Here is a 19,780-nt window from a genome sequence, read left to right as displayed (position 1 = left end):
CTTTTGATATCATAATTCATCTTTTTGGAGATCCAGTATCATTCATGTAACTCATTTTATATGTTGAATTGACTTGTTTTGTTTGTTTTTGCTTTGTATTATATCTGTTTAATATTTTGCATTTATTTATAACATTATTCTATTTTCAATACTATTGGGCATAATATTCAAATTTTTATTTTTTGAAACATTAGAGCATATTATTATTTATCATATTAAAACATGTTTTGGTAATAGAAAATATTTTGAACAAATTCCAAATGTCATCTATATGTAGGAAATCGTATTTCTCGTGTTCAAAACTGCAGTGAAAGTTTTAAAATTTTAATTTGGCATTCAAATAACATATTTGGGGCACTCGTATGGTTTGAACAAAAATAATCATTCATAAGACGTTCATGAATATACCTTAAGTGAATAAATCACTTGACACCAACTATTCAAGGATTGGCCAAAAATTTGAGAGGTTTTGGGAGTGGATTTTTTTCGAAAATCTTAATCCGTGGAGGCTAGGTTTTGTGATCTTTTAATTCACGAGCAAAAGTCTTTTAATTCAATCGGAGTCCAATTGACTACCAAGCTAAACTGATAATGTATTATTCAAAGGCAAAGGGATACTGATAGGGAAACTGATCAAAAGACAACTAATGGAGCCCAATGATAGCAGGTAATTTCAGTCGATCAGTTAGCCCATATTTAAACATTCTTTGAAGATTATTAGTATACTTAGTGATTAAAAATCAGAGTACGGCTGAAATATCGGATAAAGTTTTCCATATCAACAGTCACTGATTCCCAACAAGATGTCAGAATTCATGTGCACTACGATAATATGTCAGAAATGACGATTACATGGCAACCACGAAATCTGTATTTGGAAACATACATATGATTTAAAAAGATGTATGTTCAGATGAAGTCTATATATAGATCAGTTAGACATGGTTTTAAATCTCTCTGACTCTTTGATTTTTTGAATTCTCATATTCTCTGAATTTCTTGAAAAGGCTTTCTGCAAGCTAACATCATCAAAGCAAGCACACACTGATAATTTATTATCGGATCAATTGAAGATCAATTTGTGCTTAAAAATTTCCTTGTGAAATCTTTGTAATTGAGAGTAAGAAGTCTTACTGCTCGTTTTGATTAAGATTGAAGTATACTAAGAGTTTCAGTTAGGCAGTGATAGGTTCTACTGAAGTGAGTGATTCAAATTGTTTGTAATCACCAAAGTCATTTAGTGTAATCTTTCCGCTAGTAAGAAGGGGTAACGTAGGAGTATTGAAGTCTCTGAACATCTAGAAACAACATGTGCATATTTACATTTCAGTCTACCGTATTTAATTTTCATTTGATTGCTCAATTGAGTTTTTGATATAAGCTATTTTGTTCAAACAGTTTCAGTCAGTCTATTTTGTTGAGATTATTTATTCATCATCTCTCTAAATTAATCTTCGATCCTAACACATTTTCTATCACAATGCAATAGTTTTCTTTCTTATGAGTACTATTAATGAAATGCTATACAATCTAAAATATTGAGGTTCTACTCTTATCATTGACTATAGGTGGTGTTAAAACTACAAATACTCGTTTCTACATTTGTGTTCGTTTTTACTAATTAAATAATATTTATTGTATTGAATAGTCAAATAAATTTAATTTAATCATATAAACAAGCTAGAATAGATTATCAATAATCCAAATTGTTGGATGAAATCAATTAGCAAGGTAAAGAATGGAATTCATTTTAATTATTCTTAATTATTCTTAACTTTACTATATATATATATATATATATTATTATACAGTATAAAAAACAAATTCATTTTAATTATTCTTAAATTTACTATATAATATGGTATAAAATTCTGAACAAATTCATTTTAATTATTCTGAACAAACAGTAATTGGACTTACGTTAGTTAGTATAAAAGTCTGAACAAATCTGTTCATAAATCAAAGGTTCAAATCGCAAACGAAGAAATGAAGATCATCAGGGGTGAGTTTTTTCTACTGTTGACCGAAGAAATATGAGGAGAAATCAGGCGATTGCTCTGAATCGGAAACGAATTTTAGGTCCGACTGTGAGTAATTATCCATATTCTTATTTTTGTGCTACATTTCATGGTGTAAGATCTCAGAAAGAAGAAAAACCCATTTTACTACATGAACCGAGATTTGATTTTAGTGGTATAAATGAGCTGGACGATGCTGTGTGCATGTTTCGTGAAATGGTGAGAGTGAGACCGAAGCCTTCTGTTATTGAATTCAACAAGCTATTGACTGTGGTTGGAAAGATGACACACTATTATGCTGTCCTCTTAATGTTTGATGAAATGCGTCAGTTGGGTGTTCTCGATGATTTCACCATGAATATAGTGATTAATTGCTATTGTCAGCTGAATCGAGTAGATTTGGGGGTCTCGATCTTGTGTAGCTTCTTCAAGCTTGGTCATGAACCAGACACAATCACCTTTAGCACTCTCATCAAAGGGTTCTTTTCGGCAGATAAGGCTTCTCATGCGGTGGAAATTTTTAAAAAGTTGTTAAGAGAGAAACTATGTGAGCCAAACGAATTCACATATCTAGCCGTGATAAATGGGCTGTGCAAAGCTGGGCACACTCTCATGGCTAGTGATTTGCTCGGTATGTTGGAAAAAGGAACTTGCAGACCTGATGTCCAGAGACGGATGTATTCTTGGGCTGTAGCCCAGCCCACTTTTTTAATAATTTAGCGACGGTTTTTTTGCGACGGTTTTAGTAAAACCGCCGCCGATCTGGATCGGCGACGGTTTTAATTGCACCGTCGCTACTAGTGACGGTTTATTCAAACAGTCGCTAACGGTTTTAATTGCACCGTCGCTACTAGTGACGGTTTATTCAAACAGTCGCTAAATAGCGACTGTTTTTTGAAAAACCGTCGCTAATAGCGACGGTTGTTTCAAAAACCGTCGTACATCAATGTCTTAGTCCAATCAAGTCCCGTCCATTTACAAGGATGAGGCCAAATTTATCCTCTGATCCGCCCCACCTCAATTCTACAAAATTTCTCTCCCAAGTCCCAAGCCCTTTAGCGACAGAATAGAATTGCGGACTCCCGAAGAAATCGAATTGCTCATCGGCAAGGCAACAATCCAGGTAAGAATCGGCTATACATTTTTTATTTTGTTTTTTATAGCTTCTCTGTGTGTGATTTGTGGTTTCTTGATTGTTTGTTGTTGAGTTGTTGAGTGACTATTACTTGTTTATTTGATTAATAATTATTTTATTCTTGTGTAGGATTATAAATTGAACTATTTCAAAATGGAATATCAATCTGCTGCAAAGAAAAGAAAAACATTGATATCCTCTTTCTTTAAGAAGAGAGATCGTCAAGCTAGTGAAGATACTTCAATTCCTACGGTCCTTACAATGCAACATCAATCCAGTGAAAGTCTTCTATTTCCCAATATCCAAATTCCTTCATGTTCCTCTCCTAGAGACGATCATCAGTCTTCGTCTACTTTTATTGAACGAGATCCAGGAAAAAGAAAACAGATATGTGAATATCATGTTAATGTACGAGATGAGATAAGACGTTCATATCTAAATATGGGGCCTTATCAACCAGATATGTTGGAGTATCCAGGTACAAAATTTGGAAGCCAGAATCGTCGTTTTCAGAAAAAATGGTTTCAGAAATTTTATTGGTTGGAGTATTCGCCTTCAACAAATAAGGCATATTGTTTCTATTGTTTTCTTTTCCTGAATGATGTTAATTCATCTAATATCTCGGCATTGGTCAATGAAGGATTCGACAATTGGAAAAGGGTAAACCAAGGAAAAACATGTGCTTTTCTTGACCATATTGGTTCTGCAGCTTCTTCACCTCATACTATGTGTGAGAGAAGGGCTGAAAATTTGATGAAGCCCTCACAACATATTGATAAAGTGATGCATGCACAATCTAAAGAGGAAAAAGAGAAAAATCGTCTGCGTTTGAGCACCTCAATTGTAGCTGTTCGTTGGCTAGCACTTCAAGGTTGTGCTTTTAGAGGTAACGATGAATCTCTATCTTCATCTAATCGTGGAAATTTTCTTGAATTGGTGAAGGCTTTTGCAAAAATGAATATAGAAATTGATGAAGTTGTGCTTGAGAATGCTCCAAAAAATGCCCAATATATCGCTCCAGAAATTCAGAAAGAGATTTTACATATTATGGCCAATAGAGTACGACAGATGGTTCGTGAAGAAGTTGGAGATAAATACTTCTGTATTCTTGTTGATGAAGCCCGAGATATATCTAAACGAGAGCAAATGGCCATTATATTGAGGTTTGTGAACAATCATGAGATTTTGACAGAAAGATTTTTTGCCATCAAAAGTGTTAGTGACACTACCTCAATGAATTTGAAAAATGAGATATCAAATGTTCTTGTTCATCATGATCTCCATGTTAAGAAAATCAGAGGCCAAGGATATGATGGTGCTAGCAATATGCGTGGAGCGTGGAATGGACTTCAAGCATTATTTCTCAAAGATTGTCCCTATGCATACTATGTCCACTGTTTTGCACATCGTTTACAACTGACATTGGTTTCTGCAGCTAAGGATGTTAGTGTTATTTGGGAATTCTTTTCTCATTTGGACAATATTGTTAATATTGTCACTTCTTCTACTAAGCGCATTGCTGAATTACTATACTGCACAGAGAAATGAAATTGAGTATATGTTGTCAATTGGAGAACGTGATTCTGAAAATGGTGCAAACCAGATTGGTAATTTGCAACGAGCAGGAGCTACTCGTTGGAGTTCTCACTATGATTCGGTAAAAAGTTTGATAGGTATGTACACTGCAACTTGCAAAGTTTTTGAAGTTCTCAGTGATTATTCTCCAAATGGAAGAGTTAAGGCTGAAGTTCGGGGGATTTACAGAAACATGGCAAGCTTTGAATTTGTGTTTATTTTGCACTTAATGCATAAAATTATGAGAACAACAGATACTCTTTGTCAAATTCTTCAAAGAAAATCTCAAGACATTTTGACTGCTATCACATTTGTCACTACTACCAAAACTTGCCTTCAAGAATTTAGAGAATGTGGGTGGAATGAATTTCTTCAGGAAGTTAAAGTTTTTTGCTCAAGAAATGAAATTGATGCACCTGACCTTGATTGTCTATATAAGATTGGACGTTTTTATCGGCAAACTACAATAGAACATCATTACCACTTTGATGTTTTTAATGCAGCAATAGATTTCATTTTGATGGAGTTAAATACTCGGTTCAATGAGTCATCGGTGGAACTTCTTTCTCTTAGTACAGCTTTAGATCCTAAAAATTCATTTGACTCATTTAACAGTGATGATATTTGCAAGCTTGCGAAGAAGTTTTATCCTGGAGATTTCACAGATCAAGAAATTGTTGCTTTGGAGTATGAATTGATACATTATAAACTTGATGTGATGCAGAATTTAAAGGTTTCTACACTTGTTGAGTTGTGTCAGCAATTGACCGAGAGTGGACGGTCAAGTGTTTATGTTATATTGACTAGATTGATTCATCTTGTTTTGACATTACCTGTGTCTACTGCCACTACTGAGCGGGCTTTTTCAGCAATGAAGCATGTGAAGACGGCACTTCACAATAAAATGGAGGATGACTTTCTTGCCGATTGTTTGACACTCTATATTGAACGAGATTTAGCTAAACATATTGATGTAAATTCTATTATTGATGAATTTTATGTTTTAAAATCTCGTAGGGCACAACTTCGTTGAACGATATAATGTAAATTTTTTTTTAATAATATATAACTTATCATATTGACTTCAAGCCCCCCCCAACTTTTATTCCTGGATCCGTCCCTGCTGATGTCTACTCTTATAACACGGTACTCGATAGTCTCAGTAAAGATAAGATGTTAGATGATGCACTCCGATTATTGTACAATATGATTGAGAAAGGGGTTTCTCCAAATATCGTTACTTACAATTCGTTGATCCAGAGCCTTTGCAATTTTGGCCGATGGAAAGAGGTGAAAGACTTGTTTGTTGACATGCAATGTCTCAACATCTATCCAGATGTGATTACTTTTAACATATTGGTCGATGCGTTTTGCAAGGAAGGAATGATTATCGAGGCAGAGGATTTGTTGAAAAGCATGAAGAAAAGAAATATTTCGCCTGATATTGTCACGTATAATGCCTTGATAGATGGATATTCTTTTCGAGGAGAAATGGATAGAGCACGAAGATTGTTTGATTCCTTGAAATTTAAGGGTTTCAAGCCGTGTATCATTAGCTACAGCAGCATGCTTGATGGATACCTTAAGAAAGGAATGGTGGATGAAGCTTGGAATGTTTTTCATGAAATTTCCTCCAAGGGTTTGGGGCCTACAACAATTTCCTACACCATCATGTTACAAGGATTATTTCGTGCAGGTAGATTTTTCAATGAGATGGAAGCTCAGAAAGTATATCCCGACATAATTACTTATTCTGTTATGTTGCAAAGCTTGTGTAAGACTCGACAATTTACCCAAGCATTTTGGTTTCTGCAAACTATGGAAGATAGAGGTCTCAATCCTAACATAGTCATCTATTCTATCATGATAGATGGATTATCCAAGGGTGGAAAACCTGATGTTGCTAGAATTCTTTTCAACCAACTTCATTTGAAAGGTTTGAAGCCCAATGTTGTGATTTATAACAGCATGATCTTCTCACTTTGCCTAGAGGGACATGTACAAGAGGCAAAACATATGCTGATCGATATGGAAAAAGGTGGTTGTACGCCCAATAGTGTGACATTCAATGTTTTTGTTCAGAACTTGCTAAAAAGAGAAGAACTTAACGAGGCAATGCAGCTCTCTGAAGAAATGGTAAGAAGGGGTTTCTCAGGTAATGCAACAACCGTGTCCATGCTATTTCATAAGTTCGAGGAATGTCGAGATAGTGTTCTGCTGGATATGATGAAAAGGCTTGTTCCAAGAAAATGAATAATCCTTCTCTGAAACCTGAGTTTCCCTAAGTTCCTAATTGAAGTCTTATACATCTTTCCATACCAATAAAGATATGAAACTACTCACATAAAATGGTAAGTTTGTACGCTCTAAAAATCTAATGATTGCTGAAGCATCGTTTTTATGTCGAATGCATTCTACGTTTATTGCAACACTTTAGTCGGTTTAGCAACTTGTTTTTTGTAATTTCAATTTCATTTTTATTTCCTTGTGTCAGTTGATTGTTCGTGGGACATGGAAGTCTAAAGAGAAGGCAGGTTTATGAAAGACCTGGTCTGCTATTTACTGACTTTGGTTAGTCCACATATTATTTACAGATGGTACTGAATTAAGTATGATTTCTACGCCCGATTGTGTTACATTCAATGTTTTTGTCCAAAGCTTGCTGAAAAGAAGAGAATTTTATGAGGCAATGCTACTCTTGGAAGAAATGATTAGAAGGGTCCTCAACTATGTCCATACTACTTTATAAGTTTGTGGAATGTCGAGATAGTGTTCTGCTGATTATGATTAAGAGGCTTGTGCCAAAAAATGAGTCATCCTCATTTGAAACCTGTGTTTCCTCATTAAGTATGATTTCTACGAGAAAACCGCAGGTTAGCCTCGATTGCCGTTGATCCTTTATCTGCCTTGATTTGTAATTGTTCATTGTATACCATTCCGAGGGCCGAGGCACCATCCAGAATGAATCGGGAGTTCCGGACGTGCTTGTCAAATCGACACTTCTTTGGAAGAAAATTGTGTTATCTAGCAAAAGTCAATACAAGCTCACTTTGGATCGTATATGGAAATGGAGGAGTCATCGTGAATATTTTGAATCGTGATTCAAATATATCAAATGTCCTCTCAACAACATTCATCAAAGAAATGACGAAGATTGAACAACTCTTTAACATCTTTAGGGTGACGACATTGATCTGTGAATTTTTGAAAGATGATGACGTATATCTCGAGAAAGAGCTAATAATTGACGTCGATTTGGATATCCACTAAAAAAATATTTAGCCATCAAATCATATTTGTAGAGTTAATTAACTAATGAATAATATATATAATCTTTGAAAACTAGAAAAATATAAATAGTAATGTAATATTTAACAATATGTCAAATAAAAAAATAAACAAAACAATTATTTATACCTGAAATTAAATAATAAGTATGTTAAAGTATTTGTAATTATATATATATATATATATATATATATATATATATATTCTCATTTAAGTTAATGAAAATTATTCATGTGCATAAATTTTGAGTTATAATCAAAATTAAGATATAGATTAACTAAAATTATAAAAAATAATTAAACATCAATTGTGATATAATAATTAATAAAAAATTAAATTTTACTTATTAAAAATAATTATAAATCAATAAATATTATATTTTTTTATTATGTAGTGTAATATTTTTTTTAAAATTTTAATAAATATAATTTTAAATTTTATGAGATTTTGTGATTAGAACTCCAAAAATAAAATGAACGATGTTAATAATTTTGATTTTAAACTATTGTTAGTAATAAAAAAATATTTTTTTTAAAAAATACAAATAAAAGAAAAAATAAATAGATGAGAAAAGTTTAGTTTGAATATTTTTAGACTTTTAAACTCTATAAAAGTCATTAAAATTTAGAATCAATGCACCCCCTTAGTTTTCAATGAACAAATTTGGTATCAATAGTTTATTTTTCCTGTCCAAAGTCAGATAATTCAATCTTTTTTTTTTCGCTTCAAATCAATGAACGATTTCATTTCATTATTTTCAACCATAATTTTGATTAATTTTTTTTATGTCACGATGATAAAATTTATATATTCAGTGTTTAATTTTTTTATAAAATTTATTTTAGCATTTTTGTCACTTTTCTTCTTAATTGTAATACAATCTCTAATTTTTTTTTAGTAAAATAACTTGACACCAAAAAAACTCTTAAGAAAAAAATATTAATGTATGCAATAAAAAAAAATTAAGGCTGTAGTAGAGGCAATTTTATCTTAGACAAAGATCTTCTTGAAGCTACCCTCCTCCCTTTGCCAACGCCTCAAAGAAACGACATTAAATAATTAAGGATGTAAACAAAAAAATCGAGCAGAATAGTATGAGGCTCGAACTCGGCTGTTTAAGATTTATATAAGCTCGAGTTAGATTCGAACTTCTATCACGAGGTTCAAATTCGCCTTGTTTTGAAATTACTAAGCTCGTGATAACTGGAACTCGGTTCATTATTAACTCGTTTATCATGTTTAACGATCCTGGATCGAGCTCCGCTCGTTTTCGGGCTTGTTAAGTGGGCTTTGCTTTCGAGCTCATTAAACATAGTAGAGCTCAAGTTCGAGCTGGTTTCGAGTTCGTTAAAGATAGAGTCGAGATTGATTATACAATAAAATGTATTTCTGCATATAAACAAATGTTAAATTAAACCAAAAAAGTGTAAATTAATTGATAAATAACCAAAACGACAAACCTAACAACTAAAAAAACTTAAACGAACCATACAAACGAAAATGTTCGTGAACAGTAAACAAACTGAGCTTTAGCTCGCGAAACACATAAACGAGCCGAGTTCAAGCTCAAACTCAATCTCGCAAACAGGCTCGTGAGCTTTAACTACCTGAGATTTCCTCGCATGACTGAGCAATCATCCATTTTCTTGTTTCTTTCAAAGTGTCAGATCACACAAACAAGAAGAAAACACCATTTCTGATGTGAATTCTACATTTAATACTGCTTTGTGATGCAGCTATTTCAGCTCTTGAACTCCTATCATTGCCTTCCCCCTCCTTCAATGTCCTTGTTAGAGGAGTTGACTTGAAATTCTGACAATGAAATCCATGTGGCATCTTCTAGAAAAAGTCCCTCCCATTGCACTAGCATTTGGGCTTCCCTTCCCAAGGTTTTTCCATTACAAAACACCTAAAAATGTTGTTTTACTCGACGATCAGTAATCTCAGTCTGTCCATCCGTCTCAAGATGATAAGAACTATTATACTTCAAAATAGTGCCACTAAAATGGAATAGCTATTCCCAAAAGGAGCTAAACAAAATGGGATCACGATCAGATACGATAATCCTTGATAATTACCTTAAAGTGAAGATCAATTTGTTCATAAAATAAATTGTAATATAACATTTGTAATAAGTATCAATATGATTAAATATATTTTGTTGAGATTTGCTAAAAAAAATTCGTCTTTCAATATTCGAATATTTTGATATCATCGTCATTGTCATCGCTTATTGTAATAGACCGTAATATCTAAAATAAAAAAATAATCACAACTTTTTAACTCTTGAATTTTATAAGAAAAAACATAATAAAAAATAGCACATAATCAAATTTATTTTTATTAGTATCAAACAAAGGAAAGCATAATAAAGTTGGCAAACAAAATAATTCATTTTCAAAGATTTTTTTTTAAATAATTCGTAATAATTCAATTAATTTTTTCACTCAATAAACTAAACAAATATTATTATTGCAAGAAATAAAAAAAGAAAAATATTGAAACCCAAATTTAAATTTTTAAAATTAAAATATTAAAATCACCCAAATTTAGAGTTTTCAGCTTAAAAAACATACAACAGTCTTTTGTGTTGTTAGAACAAAGGAGAAAGTGCATTTAACAGGTAAATATCGCTGCTGTTCAAGTTTAATCCATCAGAGATTATGTCAACAGAAAGTAAAGATCATCGGGGCTGATTTTGTTTTGCTGTTGGCCGGAGAAATATGAGGCTAAACCAGGCGACTCGGACAGGAATTTTAGGCAAATGCTCCTCGTATCCGACTGTGAGTGAATATCCATTTTCATATTTTTGTGCTACATTTCGGAGTGTAAGATCACATAAAGAAATAGAAAAAGAAAAACCCAGATTCGATTTTAGTTGTATACATGAGCTGGACGATGCGGTGTGCATCTTTCATGAAATGGTCAGAGTGAGACCGAAACCTTCCGTTCGTGTATTCAACAACCTGTTGAGTGTGGTCGTAAAGTTGAAACACCATTATGCTGCCCTCCAAATGCTTGATGAAATGCGTCATTTAGGTGGCGTTCTTGTTGATGAATACACTATGAATATCGCGATTAATTGCTATTGCCACCTGAATCGAGTTGATTTTGGGTTCTCAATCTTTGGTTGCTTATTCAAGATTGGTCATGAACCAGACATAATCACCTTTAACACTCTCATCAAAGGGTTCTTCTTAGCAGATAAGGCTTTTCATGCCGTGGAAATTTTTAAAAAGTTGTTAAGAGACAAACCATGTGAGCCAGATGAAGTCACATTCCTAGCTGTAATCAATGGGCTGTGCAAAGCTGGGCAAACTCTCATGGCCCGTGATTTTCTCGGTACGTTGGCAAAAGGAACTTGCAAACCTCATGTCCGCTCTTATAACACGATAATTGACAGTCTCAGTAAAGATAAGATGGTAGATGACGCTCTCCAATTGTTGAACCAGATGATTGAGAAAGAGGTTTCACCAAATGTCGTCACTTACAATTCAGTGATCCAGGGCCTTTGCAATTTTGGCCGATGGAAAGAGGTGAAAGACTTGTTTATTGACATGCAAGGTCTCAAAATCTATCCTGATGTGATTACTTTTAATATATTGGTCGATGCATTTTGCAAGGAAGGAATGATCGACGAGGCGGAGGATATGTTGAAAAGCATGAAGAAAAGAAATATTTCTCCTAACATTGTTACGTACACCACCTTGATGGATGGATATTGTTTGCAAGGAGGAATAGATAAAGCACGGAGATTGTTTGATTCCTTAGCTTTAATGTGCCTCAAGCCTGGTATTGTTAGCTACAACATCATGCTCAATGGATACATTAAAAAAGGAAAGGTGGATGAGGCTTTGAACTTTTTTCATGAAATTTCCTCTAATGGATTGGAGCCTTCAATTGTTTCCTACAATATCATGCTGCAAGGATTATTTTGTGGAGGTAGATATGAAGCTGGCCAGAAGCTTTTCAATGAGATGGAAGCTCAGAAAGTATATCCCGACATGATTACTTATTGTGTTATGTTACGAAGCTTGTGTAAAACTCGACAATTTACCCAAGCATTTTGGTTTCTGCAAACTATGGAAGATAGAGGTCTCAATCCTAACATAGTCATCTATTCTATCATGATAGATGGATTATCCAAGGGTGGAAAACCTGATGTTGCTAGAATTCTTTTCAACCAACTTCATTTGAAAGGTTTGAAGCCCAATGTTGTGATTTATAACAGCATGATCTTCTCACTTTGCCTAGAGGGACATGTAAAAGAGGCAAAACATATGCTGATCGATATGGAAAAAGGTGGTTGTACACCCAATAGTGTGACATTCAACGTTTTTGTTCAAAACTTGCTAAAAAGAAATGAACTTCACGAGGCAATGCAACTCTCGGAAGAAATGGTAAGAAGGGGTTTCTCAGGTGATGCAACAACCGTGTCCATGCTATTTCACAAGTTCGAGGAATGTCGAGATAGTGTTCTGCTGGATATGATTAAAAGGCTTGTCCCAAGAAAATTAATAGTCCTGTGAAATCCAAGTTTCCTTAAATTCTGAAGATCGTGCTTGTCATTTGTGTTCGTGGTACATATGTCGTATGTGTATTGAATTATATTTTTTTTCAGAAATACAAAAAGAATCAGCCAAACGAGAGCAACAGTTGTACTTGTACCAATGGTTATTGGTGATACCCCATAAGGAACCGAGTCATTAATGACCCGGGATATTAATTGGACCGTCCGAATCGGAGTCAATACACCGGACACTTCTCCTCTTCCCGGGCAGTCATTATAGCCCGGGCTCTCATACAAGTACCCGGGTAACCTACTACCCGGGTCACCTCGAGAATTGCACAACACTCAAGTATGATTGATACAGGCCGTCTAATATTAAGATCATTCATTTATAATAATTATTAATATTCATTCACAGTACTTTTTGATATTCATTAATATTAAGTATCACATTTTTTCACTTTTAAAATGACACCATCAAAAGCCAACCAATATCAATTTCAAACTAGATTTTTTGACATCTCAAAATAATCAAATTTGAGTTTTTAAAGAGTAAAATCAATATCAATGGAATCTAATTATGTATTATTTGTAACAATTTAGGTATCACATTTTTATTTCACGGGTCCCATCATCAAAGGTCGCTCAATATTGACTTCAAATTATATATTTTGACATCCTCAAATAATCGAATTTGAGTCTTTAAATGGTAAAATCAAATATTTATGGACTCAAATTAGGTATTATTTGTATTAATTTACATATCACATTTTTACTTCATGAATGTCATCATCAAAGATCACTCAATATTAACTTCAAACTATATAATTTGACATCCCCATATATTTGGATATAAGTATGTAGGAAGTAAAATCAAGTATTTGTAGATTCCAAATAGATATTCTTTGTACCAATTTAGGTATCATATTTTAACTTCACAAATGATAGTCAAATCAAGTATTTGTAGACTCCAATTAGATACTCTTTGTCTCAATTTAAATAAAATCAAGTGTTTGTGGACTCAAATTAGGTATTTATTTGTATTAACTTTGGTATTATATTTTTTACTTCACAAATGACACTCAAATCAAGTATTTGTAGGTTGCAATTAGATAATCTTTGTACCAATTTGGGTAAAATCAAGTATTTATGGACTCAAATTATGTATTTATTTGTATTAATTTAGGTATCACATTTTTTACTTCACGAAAGTCATCATCAAAGACTTACTCATATTTGAATGTAGTGAACATGTTTTTTTTTTTTTTTTTTGTATTAAATCACATTAATACTTCACTCTAATTCATATTCAATGGAAACTCCAACATGACTTTGTTATGGTGATGATTAAAATATCAAATGTATCTTCAAACAAAATATGAGTATCAAATGAGCCAAGTCATGTATTTGTTATCCCAATTTAGATATTTTGTAAATTAAATTTAGTATTTACTTGTATTTGATGGTGAGGAACAAGTTTTTTTTTTTTTTTTTTTATTAAATCATACGAATAATTCATCATAATACATATTCAATGGAAACTCCAATATGACTTCCTTTATGGTGACTACTCGAACATCAAATGTATTTTCAAACAAAATATGTTTATCAAATAGGTCAAATCAGGTATCTGATATATCAATTTAGGTACCTTGTAGGTTAAATGAGTACTTACTCGTGTTTGATGGTTAGTTGAGAATATGCTTTTTTTTTTTTTGTATTAAATCAAATGAATACTTCATCGTAATGCATCTTCAGTGAAAACTCCGACAGGAATTCGTTTATGGTGACCACTCGAACATCAAATGTATTTTCAAACAAAATATAGGTATCAAATGAGTCAAATCAGGTATTTGATATCCTAATTTCGATTTTTTGTAGGTTAAATTATGTACTCACTCGTATTCGATGGTGAGTGGAGAAATTTTTATTTTTTGTATTAAATTATATGAATATTTCGTCATGTGTATCTTCAATGAAAACTCCAATAGACTTTGTTTATAATGACCACTCGAAAATTGTGCGTATCTTCGGACAAAATACGAGTAACAAATGAGACAAATCGGATATCTATTATCCCAATATAATAGTAATGTCTATGTAACTCAGTGGCTCCAAATGATTAAATCAATTGAGAAGCCAAAAAACGCATAAAAGACATGAACTCGTAAAAACAAATTATCAAACATATAAAAAGCACGAACTCATTAGAACAAATTAAAACATATAAAAAGACATGAACTCATTAAAACAGATTATCAAACATATAAAAAACATGAACTCATTAGAACTACAAAGTCACTCACAACTGAAGCAAAGTTCCAAACACATAAAATGCATGGCATGTGAACGAACAACATAGTCGAATTTGAAGCACTTTCGAAATTTAGAGTTTTCAGCTTAAAAAACATACAACAGTCTTTTTGTGTTGTTAGAACAAAGGAGAAAGTGCATTTAACAGGTAAATATCGCTGCTGTTCAAGTTTAATCCATCAGAGATTATGTCAACAGAAAGTAAAGATCATCGGGGCTGATTTTGTTTTGCTGTTGGCCGGAGAAATATGAGGCTAAACCAGGCGACTCGGACAGGAATTTTAGGCAAATGCTCCTCGTATCCGACTGTGAGTGAATATCCATTTTCATATTTTTGTGCTACATTTCGGAGTGTAAGATCACATAAAGAAATAGAAAAAGAAAAACCCAGATTCGATTTTAGTTGTATACATGAGCTGGACGATGCGGTGTGCATCTTTCATGAAATGGTCAGAGTGAGACCGAAACCTTCCGTTCGTGTATTCAACAACCTGTTGAGTGTGGTCGTAAAGTTGAAACACCATTATGCTGCCCTCCAAATGATTGATGAAATGCGTCATTTGGGCGGCGTTCTTATTGATGAATACACTATGAATATCGCGATTAATTGCTATTGCCACTTGAATCGAGTTGATTTTGGGTTCTCAATCTTTGGTTGCTTATTCAAGCTTGGTCATGAACCAAACATAATCACCTTTAACACTCTCATCAAAGGGTTCTTCTTAGCAGATAAGGCTTTTCATGCCGTGGAAATTTTTAAAAAGTTGTTAAGAGACAAACCATGTGAGCCAGATGAAGTCACGTTCCTAACTGTAATAAATGGGCTGTGCAAAGCTGGGCAAACTCTCATGGCCCGTGATTTTCTCGGTACATTGGCAAAAGGAACTTGCAAACCTCATGTCCGCACTTATAGCAAGATAATTGACTGTCTCAGTAAAGATAAGATGGTAGATGACGCTCTCCAATTGTTGAACCAGATGATTGAGAAAGAGGTTTCACCAAATGTCGTCACTTACAATTCAGTGATCCAGGGCCTTTGCAATTTTGGCCGATGGAAAGAGGTGAAAGACTTGTTTATTGACATGCAAGGTCTCAAAATCTATCCAGATGTGATTACTTTTAATATATTGGTCGATGCATTTTGCAAGAAAGGAATGATCGATGAGGCGGAGGATATGTTGAATAGCATGAAGAAAATAAATATTTCTCCTGACATTGTTACGTACACCACCTTGATAGATGGATATTGTTTGCAAGGAAGAATAGATAAAGCACGGAGATTGTTTGATTCCTTGGCTTTAATGTGCCTCAAGCCTGGTATTGTTAGCTACAACATCATGCTCAATGGATACATTAAAAAAGGAAAGGTGGATGAGGCTTTGAACTTTTTTCATGAAATTTCTTCTAATGGATTGGAGCCTTCAATTGTTTCCTACAATATCATGTTGCAAGGATTATTTTGTGGAGGTAGATATGACGCTGGCCAGAAGCTTTTCAATGACATGGAAGCTCTGAAAGTGTATCCAGACATAATTACTTATTCTGTTATGTTGCGAAGCTTGTGTAAGACTCGACAATTTACCCAAGCATTTTCGTTTCTGCAAACTATGGAAGATAAAGGTCTCAATCCTGACATAGTCATCTATTCTATCATGATAGATGGATTATGCAAGGGTGAAAAACCTGATGTTGCTAGAATTCTTTTCAACCAACTTCATTTGAAAGGTTTGAAGCCCGATGTTGTGATTTATAACATCATGATCGGCTCACTTTGCCTAGAGGGACATGTACAAGAGGCAAAACATATGCTGATCGATATGGAAAAAGGTGGTTGTACACCCAATAGTGTGACATTCAATGTTTTTGTTCAGAACTTGCTAAAAAGAGAAGAACTTAACGAGGCAATGCAGCTCTCTGAAGAAATGGTAAGAAGGGGTTTCTCAGGTAATGCAACAACCGTGTCCATGCTATTTCATAAGTTCGAGGAATGTCGAGATAGTGTTCTGCTGGATATGATGAAAAGGCTTGTTCCAAGAAAATGAATAATCCTTCTCTGAAACCTGAGTTTCCCTAAGTTCCTAATTGAAGTCTTATACATCTTTCCATACCAATAAAGATATGAAACTACTCACATAAAATGGTAAGTTTGTACGCTCTAAAAATCTAATGATTGCTGAAGCATCGTTTTTATGTCGAATGCATTCTACGTTTATTGCAACACTTTAGTCGGTTTAGCAACTTGTTTTTTGTAATTTCAATTTCATTTTTATTTCCTTGTGTCAGTTGATTGTTCGTGGGACATGGAAGTCTAAAGAGAAGGCAGGTTTATGAAAGACCTGGTCTGCTATTTACTGACTTTGGTTAGTCCACATATTATTTACAGATGGTACTGAATTAAGTATGATTTCTACGCCCGATTGTGTTACATTCAATGTTTTTGTCCAAAGCTTGCTGAAAAGAAGAGAATTTTATGAGGCAATGCTACTCTTGGAAGAAATGATTTAGAAGGGTTCTCAACTATGTCCATACTACTTTATAAGTTTGGGGAATGTCGAGATAGTGTTCTGCTGGTTATGATTAAGAGGCTTGTGCCAAAAAATGAGTCACCCTCATTTGAAACCTGTGTTTCCTCATTAAGTATGATTTCTACGAGAAAAACGCAGGTTAGACTCGATTGTCGTTGATCCTTTCTCTGCCTTGATGTGTAATTGTTCATTGTATACCATTCCGAGGGCCGAGGCACGATCCAGAATGAATCGGGAGTTCCGGACGTGCTTGTCAAATCGACACTTCTTTGGAAGAAAATTGTGTTATCTAGCAAAAGTCAATACAAGCTCACTTTGGATCGTATATGGAAATGAAGGAGTCATCGTGAATATTTTGAACCGTGATTCAAATATACCAAATATCCACTCAACAACATTCATCAAAGAAATGACGAAGATTGAACAACTCTTTAGCAACTTTAGGGTGACGACATTGATCTTTGAATTTTTGAAAGATGATAACGTATATCTCGAGAAAGAGCTAATAATTAACGTCGATTTGGATATCCACTAAAAAAATATTTAGCCATCAAATCATATTTGTAGAGTTAATTAACTAATGAATAATATACATAATCTTTGAAAACTACAAAAATATAAATAATCATTTAATATATAAACAATATGTCAAATAAAAAAATAAACAAGACAATTATTTGTACCTAAAAATAAATAATAAGTATGTTAAAGTATTTGTAATTATATATATATATATATATATATTCTCATTTAAGTTAATGAAAAATATCATGTGCAAGAATTTTGAGTTATAATCAAAGTTAAGATATAGATTAACTAAAATTATAGAAAATAATTAAACATCAAATGTTATATTATAATTAATAAAATAAAATAAATTTTACTTATTAAAAATAATTATAGATCAATAAAATATTATAATTTTTTTATTATGTAGTGTAATAATTTTTTAAAGATTTTAATAAATATAATTTTAAATTTTATGAGGTTTTGTGACTGGAATTTCAAAAATTAAATGAACGGTGTTAATAATTTTGATTTTAAACTATTGTTATTAATAAAAAAATATTTTTTAAAAAAGTATAAATAAAAGGAAAAATAAATAGATGAGAAAAAAATGAAAATTTTAGTGTTTGTATTGAGTATATGAGTTTGGAAGATTTCTTGATTAAGTGTACATCCAAATCTTTAGGTTGAATCAAATACTTTTTTTGACATTTTATTGTTTTACCTTAGACTAAAATTCTTGTACATAAATGAATTTCATGGAGTCATTGAAAGTCTATTGACATTTTGAATACCTATAGATTTTTGAGAGTTTTTAAAAATAAGTTTGAATATCACATGACTTTTTAAAATTTTATAAAAGTAACATTGTATGCCACTAAAATTTTATAGAGTATATATAAAACTCTAGTTTGAATATCTCTAGATTTTTAAACTTCATAAACGTAATTAAAAGTCTAGAATCAATACATCCCCTTAGTTTTCGATGAACAAATTTGGTATCATTGGTTTGTTTTTCATGTCCAAAGGCTGATAATTCAATCTTTTTTTCCCGCTTCAAATCAATGAACGATTTCATTTCATTATTTTGAACAATTATTTTGATTAATTTTATTTGTGTCACGATGATAAAATTTATAATATTAAGTGTTTAATTTTTTTATAAAATTTATTTTCCAATTTCTGTCACTTTTCTTCTTAATTGTAATACAATCTCTAATTTTTTTAGTAAAATAACTTGACACCAAAAAAACTCTTAACAAAAAAATATTAGTGTATGCAATATAAAAAAAAAATTAAGGCTGTAGTAGAGGCAATTTTATCTTAGACAAAAAGCTAGTTGAAGCTACCGTCTTCCCTTTGCCAAATCCTCAAAGAAACGACAGTAAATAAGGACGTAAATGAAACAAATCGAGTAAGATATTATGAGGCTCGAACTCGGCTGTTTAAGATCTATATAGTCTCGAGCTAGATTCCAACTTCTATCACGAGGTTCAAACTCGCCTTGTTTTGAAATTACTAAGCTCTTGAATAACTCGAATTCGGTTCATTAATAACTCGTTTATCATGTTTAACGAGCATGGATCGAGCTCCGCTCGTTTTCGAGCTTCTTAAGTGGGCTTGATTTCGAGCTCATTAAACATAATATTGCTCACGTTCTAGCTGGTTTTGAGTTCGTTAAAGATAGAATCAAGATTGATTATACAATAAAATGTATCTCTGCATATAAAGAAATGTTAAATTAACACCGAAAAAGTGTAAGTCCATTGATAAATAACCAAAACGACAAACCTAACAATTAAAAAAACTTAAAGAAACCATACAAACGAAAATGTTCGTGAACAGTAAACAAACTGAGCTTTAGCTCGCGAAACACATAAACGAGCCGAGTTCAAGCTCAAACTCAATC

The 19,780-nt window shown here is 32.8% G+C and overlaps 3 protein-coding genes across 4 annotated transcripts; all 3 read left to right on the top strand.

Moving 5' to 3' along the window:
* The first annotated feature begins 1,906 nt into the window (after positions 1-1,906).
* Positions 1,907-7,980, top strand: LOC142521087 (uncharacterized). Its single transcript, XM_075624276.1, has 4 exons — positions 1,907-2,676; positions 5,852-7,079; positions 7,223-7,299; positions 7,387-7,980. Exons 1-2 carry the CDS (start codon positions 2,034-2,036, stop codon positions 6,979-6,981), a joined length of 1,773 nt encoding a protein of 590 aa, XP_075480391.1. The 5' UTR covers positions 1,907-2,033; the 3' UTR covers positions 6,982-7,079; positions 7,223-7,299; positions 7,387-7,980.
* A 2,617-nt stretch (positions 7,981-10,597) lies between these two features.
* Positions 10,598-12,717, top strand: LOC142521374 (uncharacterized). Its single transcript, XM_075624575.1, has one exon. It carries the CDS (start codon positions 10,740-10,742, stop codon positions 12,543-12,545), a length of 1,806 nt encoding a protein of 601 aa, XP_075480690.1. The 5' UTR covers positions 10,598-10,739; the 3' UTR covers positions 12,546-12,717.
* Positions 12,718-14,802: 2,085 nt separating this feature from the next.
* Positions 14,803-17,798, top strand: LOC142520082 (uncharacterized). 2 transcript variants are annotated; one of them, XM_075623048.1, is made up of 4 exons: positions 14,803-14,887; positions 15,038-16,979; positions 17,123-17,199; positions 17,287-17,798. In XM_075623048.1, the coding sequence occupies exon 2, from the start codon at positions 15,088-15,090 to the stop codon at positions 16,879-16,881; it is 1,794 nt and encodes a 597-aa protein (XP_075479163.1). In that variant the 5' UTR covers positions 14,803-14,887; positions 15,038-15,087; the 3' UTR covers positions 16,882-16,979; positions 17,123-17,199; positions 17,287-17,798. The 2 variants fall into 2 exon arrangements, with proteins under 2 accessions (XP_075479163.1, XP_075479162.1); XM_075623047.1 differs by lacking the exon at positions 14,803-14,887 and having other exon boundaries at positions 14,899-16,979.
* Positions 17,799-19,780: the final 1,982 nt, after the last annotated feature.

Source organism: Primulina tabacum, chromosome 12 (assembly GCF_025594145.1).
Source record: "Primulina tabacum isolate GXHZ01 chromosome 12, ASM2559414v2, whole genome shotgun sequence".
Taxonomy (NCBI): Eukaryota; Viridiplantae; Streptophyta; class Magnoliopsida; order Lamiales; family Gesneriaceae; genus Primulina; species Primulina tabacum.
This window is presented reverse-complemented; position numbering and strand designations above follow the sequence as displayed.

Bases quoted from the DNA above. Each gene is read 5' to 3' on its own strand.
- LOC142521087 (XM_075624276.1), top strand. From the start codon at position 2,034: ATGAGGAGAAATCAGGCGATTGCTCTGAATCGGAAACGAATTTTAGGT. The intron at 2,677-5,851 runs CTGATGTCCAGA...GATCCGTCCCTG, and splicing joins GGAAAAAGGAACTTGCAGAC to CTGATGTCTACTCTTATAAC.
- LOC142521374 (XM_075624575.1), top strand. From the start codon at position 10,740: ATGAGGCTAAACCAGGCGACTCGGACAGGAATTTTAGGCAAATGCTCC.
- LOC142520082 (XM_075623048.1), top strand. From the start codon at position 15,088: ATGAGGCTAAACCAGGCGACTCGGACAGGAATTTTAGGCAAATGCTCC.